Source organism: Diadema antillarum, unplaced genomic scaffold, assembly GCF_040938485.1.
Source record: "Diadema antillarum isolate AM-2024a unplaced genomic scaffold, OU_Dant_1.0 scf00000014, whole genome shotgun sequence".
Taxonomy (NCBI): domain Eukaryota; kingdom Metazoa; phylum Echinodermata; class Echinoidea; order Diadematoida; family Diadematidae; genus Diadema; species Diadema antillarum.
In genome coordinates this window covers 380817-386816 of record NW_027270903.1, presented here as the reverse complement: position 1 = coordinate 386816, position 6000 = coordinate 380817, and the positions used below count along the sequence as shown (strand labels likewise).

At 38.9% G+C, this 6000-nt stretch overlaps 1 protein-coding gene across 1 annotated transcript in view; it reads right to left on the bottom strand.

Moving 5' to 3' along the window:
- Window positions 1-1607: 1607 nt before the first annotated feature.
- Window positions 1608-6000, bottom strand: part of LOC139723250 (tyrosine-protein kinase yes-like) — a 63253-nt gene continuing 58860 nt past the window's right edge. The window contains exon 12 of the mRNA XM_071634512.1: window positions 1608-2879. Coding sequence (XP_071490613.1) covers window positions 2674-2879 — 206 coding nt within the window. The 3' untranslated portion in view covers window positions 1608-2673. The remainder of the gene's footprint in view (window positions 2880-6000) is intronic.

The following is a 6000-nucleotide window of genomic DNA, read 5'->3' as shown; positions in this document are numbered from 1 at the left end:
TTTCTCCTTTTTTTTTTTGGGGGGGGGGGGGGAGTGGTGTTCGTTTGATCATGTTTTTGTTTGTTTTGGTTGTTTGTTTTGGGGGGCATTGACAAAGCACAATTAAAGAAACTGCACAGAAGACTAGACAAGTCTCCAAACTATGCATAATGTCAGCCTATGATGGTTTGTTTTAGTTCAGTCATGAGTGTGTAAGTGTCATTGCCAAAGATAAGACAGGTATGTGATTATAATATCTGAAAGAGTACAAGTTGTTCTGTATGTTTGTTGTTTTTTTAAACCCCGCCTGACGGACAGCAGAAGACCATACAACAATATTACCTAGACCTACAGCATTTACACTACGCTTTCTAAAATTGAATAGAATATGAAACAATATAAACAAGGAAATAATCTTATTGAGTACCAGTCTGGGGGTGAGAAAAGAAAAGCTACGAGTTTTGATCACGCTTCTACCAGCTTTCTTTCTCAGTGATCTTGTGCTTACAAACACATGTACACAAAAATAACATCTGGGTATACCAGCTTCAAATAATATACAAACTGTGATGTCCATCATATCACAGAGCACTGATATTCTTCACAAATTGCATTCTGTTGAGAATATTTACAACAATATCTTAGTAATTGGACACACATTCAAAGTTTATATGCATACAACAATCTTTTTCTTTTGTTCCTTTCTTGTTACAGAGGAGATCAACTTTGATACACAACACATATGAAACAAACTTGCTCTTTTATTCAACCTATGCAGACACGCAACATGAGAATTAGTCGGCTGATGTGACTCATGACAGACAATGAGACGAGAGATTAATGCCAGTAATTGAGAGCATCTCAGGTACAGAAACGCTACGCACACAGCAACCAGGCAGGACAGCTCAAACACCAATGTCAAAGTAGCTTTTCAAATAAAGAGATGCCACAAGTGCACCCGACTAATGCAGACAAGGGTTACAGCAATGCTCCCCTCCACAAAGTTTTCATGAGTCACCACTTCATGGAACACCAACCTCTTTAATACCTGCCTCACAGAGTTCAATGTCGGCAAGAATGTACCACTGCGGCACAGAGTTTGAAATCATTAAAAAAAAAAAAATCGCACTGGATCAACACAAACAGGCACCCATCGCTACCCATAATGCACTGGGGCTGCATGGGAAGGTCATCCACATGCAATGAGACGAGTACACATTGGAATCACACTTCAAAATTCACACTAAAATTGTCATCTCTCTCTTGAGAATCAAACTGGGATACGAAGACTTCACCAAATAATGCCTCCAGCACTCTTTGGGGCGAGGGGATTCACACAGTCAAGAATATTGTCGCAATTCATACAGCTGCAGGAAAATGACTTGCCTCACTCACAAACTATCAACACTGTCACATGAGAACCAGTAGGGCGTACCAGTAAGTCTACCGACTTTGCTTTCAGTACATACTCTTACTGTTCTTTAACTGGCAACATGCAAGTGTATTGCAAACATAAGGACTCAAAAGTTTGTCTTCAGTTATATTACTGTGTTCATTCATTCTTACTCAGTTTGTCTGTCTGTCTCCTTCCTGAATTTTTTTTTTTTTTTTGGGGGGGGGGGGGGGGGGGTGGGGGATATCTCTCTCCTCCCCTCCATTACACACATACATACATACAAACACACACAATAATTGTATTTCTTGCTATCTTAAATCTCTCAATGTTACATGTCAAGTGAAGCTTCAGGGTCTGGTGGGTCTCTATTGCCCTTTCTAGCTTCTGTCTTCATTAATGAAGTTCACCACTCTTGCTTTCTTCACATCATGCTTTCTTACCAATTTTCACCTTTTTAGCCTTCTTTTTTATTTTTATGATAATCATTACAATACGATTTATCACAGTACTCACAAAAGTTGTTATAGGAAATGTAGTTTATATCCAAGGGAACACTGGAATGTCACATGTGGAATCCTGCAGCTTGGTATATGGAATTTCAACATGAGAACAATGACTACAACACAAGATGGACAAGATCGGAGATCACAAGAATGCCCTAGGAAGGGGGATGCATGGCATAGACATAATCATATTTTCTTGTCACAGAAGAAGAGAAACGCAGCAAAGACGCTTTGAATATATGAAATATGATGCGCTGTCCATCAAATTGAATGATTACATAAATGTTGAATTTGGTGAGAGTGCTGTAACAAAAGAAGAGCTTGCATTTCGGTGAAGGGGTTCTCGCTCAGTGCCATCCTCTGAGAATGACGCCACCATTCGGTGCAACGCTCAGGCTGTGGGTGCGGGCAAAGAAAGAAATTAAAATGAAAAAAAGAATGAATCACCATCTGCAGAATGAATGGCAGGAGATGAGACACAGAGATCACACTCGATGTGACCGTGCGGGAGGTGATTTTATGGCAGATGATGTCTTGTCACAAAAGGAGAAGAGGAAAATATAGTCTTCAGAAATCCATAATCTCCCAAAAAAGTACAAAAAAGCACCTACAAAAATATTGACAAATCAATTCCTTATTAAAGTGACTGCTCTCTATCTCTCTCTCTCTCTCTCTCTCTCACTTTCTTTCTCTCTCTCATGCGATGAACATTATTTTCTACATCGGACACGCCCCAAACGGGGAGGGGAGAGGACACGCCTAAATCTTCAGCCCTGCCTCTCCCTCCCCACATCTTTAATCGGCTTCCCGGTAGTTGGGCTCAGTGGATACAAAGTAGTCATCGAGGAACGCGTGGAGGAACTCAAAGGTGGGCCGCTGCTGAGGGTCCTTGTGCCAGCACTTCATCATGCACATGTCGTAGAGGGAGTCAGGGCAGTTCTGCATTCGAGGCATGCGGTAGCCTCGTTCCACCTGCTCCAGTACCTCCATGTTCATCATCCCTGGTAGTGAGATGGTGGAGGGGTGATGGAGAGAGGAATGAAAAATGGATGCATCATCATCACGCTATCATGAACAACGACAGAAACACAAAATACAGGCCTGAATCCATGTTCAGGGTTGGTAAACATGTAGTTTCAGTTGAGATGGGGCTTCAGGTATCCAACTTTGTTTGTTGACGATTTTTTTGAGATAATGAGAAACCTCTTCGGAAATATGAAAGAGCATATAATTCTAGGAGGAAATTCAAAGTTTAATTGATGAAAATTGGTTCTGAAATGGCTGAGATATCCAAACAAAGCCATCCTAATAAAAGGCGGGACCCACCTTTTACTAAATTCACTTGGTTTTGGATATCTCAGCCATTTCAAAACCAATTCTCATCACACAAATTCTTGAATTCTTCTCAGAATTGTATGCTCTTTAACATATCACAAAGTGGTTTCTAAGTATCTCACAAAAAGTTAAAAGCCCAATCCTCATCTCAACCAATACTATACCATCCCTTTAAGGAGACCACGATGATCACTATTAGATAATGGTGATACTCGCTGTCATTGTCATTTTCGACACACCATTGTCTCCATAATTATCATCATGATCATTCTACTGTCAATGACATGAAAGCAGGAAATAGACATTGGAAGTAAATGAATAGATAAACAATTCTACAAGCAGATATCTTGATTGCCATGGAGACTTTTTACTGAATTTTCAAATCAAACAGTGATTAACAATACCACTTGTATAGTCAGAGAAGCCAAATGACAAAACTTGTTTTGCTGCTATTAAACAAATGTCATATTATACACATCTTTTTCAGAACATCTGCATCTAAGCTATAAGTGATGTATAAAGTCTCCTCAACAGCTTCCTTGATCATTTTACAAACATGAACTGTCAAAACAAAACACAAGCCTTTTTTAGAGCTTTACAGTTCATATAACATGTAAACATCATATCTTCGCCTTATCAACAGTAAAGGAAGTCACTACTTGTTCCCTGCGATATCATGTGACCATTTACTGTCATCCTACATGGAAACAGTAGTGAGCTTTATATCTGCGACGTGACTGCTAAAGGCCATCGCACACTACACAACATCCGATGGCACGACTGACCAACTTTGGATCTGAAATAAACAAGTAGGTTCATTCTGAGACCATTCTGATTTATTTCAGCTTTAAAGTTGGTTGGTCGTGCCACCGAAAGTCATATAGTGTGCGGTGGCCTTAAAGGACAAGTCCACCTTCATAGACATATGGATTGAGTGAAGGCAAAAATATTAGTAGAACACATCGGTGAAATTTTGGGGAAAATCAGACAATCCATTCAAAAGTTATGAATTTTTACAGTTTCTGCTCAGTCACTGCTACATGAGAAGACTACTACAGTGTATGATGCGTACAACGATATAAGAAAAATAAAAAGAGAATTTCACAAAACTTTACTTTTTGAATAAAGTGCACATTTCTTCGACTTGTTACTGAAGTATGTTAAGGGTAATATTATTTACCTTGCCTTTTGAAAGAGAGAAGTCAAGTGTTCTTTTGTTATGCGAGAAAGTGAAAATATGTTGAATTTTCTTCATTCTTTCTTTATATCGTTGTTCACATGTGACATCACAAGCTATAGTAGTCTTCTCATCCAGCCGTGACTGAGCAGAAACTTCAACTAGAAATGTCGCTTTGGTGACTGGTATGCCTCCGCATTAATGCATGATTTTCCCAATAGGTCTAGATAGTACATGTGGACAATGTGTGATTACATTTTCACAAAATTGGCAAGATATTGAAATGACAAGTTTGTCACAAATGTGTTCAATGTTCACCTTCCATGACCTAGGTTTAAGTGGATGAATAGGAGAGCATGTATTTGGGGATTTAAGGACTTTAACTTGACTTTGACCCATTCACACATTTATGCATTGAGTAATTTTCAAGGTACCGGTATGGAGAAAAAGTGCAATTTCTGTATTGAATAGTAAATTGTTACCATTTTCATCTGGCCTTTGACCCTGAAATTCATAAGATAATCACTTTCAGGTAGAACATGCATAATATGTACTAAGTTTCAAGATCACTTGAGCCACTTCCGAGATATGGAGGAAAAAGTTAGTTCAGCACTTTCACTTGATTTTTGACCTTTTGACCTTTGAGGCAAAAAAAGAAGAAAAAAAAACTTTCCAGAGAATTTCTATTAGGTTACACATGCATACACCAAGTGTTAAAAAAAAAAATAACCCTGCTGGCATTGCATAAATATGAGGGAAAAAGTAAAATTTTGAAGTGTTGCACTTGACCTTTGACCCCTGACCTTTGACCCCATGAACCCTACATTCTCTAGATAATCACTTCCAGTCAGTACATGCATATACTATGTTCCATGAAGATACCTTGAACAATTTTCCAAGGTACAGAGAAAACAAAGAAGTTTTAATAATTTTACTTGACCTTTTGACCTTTGACCTTTGACCTCATGACCCAAACTTTCACCAGAGAATCTTAATTGGGTAATACATGTATACACTAAGTTTCAAGAAAATATCTTCAGGCATTCAATAGATATGGTGGAAATAGTGAAATTTTATGTATTTGACCCTGACCTTTTGACCTTTGACCTTTGACCTCATGACCCAAACTTTCACCAGAGAATCTTAATTGGGTAATACATGTATACACCAAGTTTCAAGAAAATCTCTTCTGGCATTCAATAGATATGGTGGAAATAGTGACATTTTATACATTTGACCTTGACCTTTTGACCTTTGACCTTGAGAATGTGCACCCAAAAGTTGATAGGCACAACTTCACCCCCTAATACATATACATGCCAAGTTTCATTAGGATACCTCAAGAGGTTTTGATAGTTACCTTGTCCACAAAATTCATTACAGACGGACGGAAGGACGGACGGACGGACGGAATGACGGACAGACGGACGGACGGACGGACAACCCGAAAACATAATGCCTCCGGCACCACTTCGTGGCGGAGGCATAAAAATTCATAACTTTTCAACGGATTATCCGATTTTCCTCAAACTCTCACTCATGAGTTCTACTGCTGCATTCAATAAACCCACATGTCTATGAAGGTAAACTTGTCCTTTAAGACGATGCAG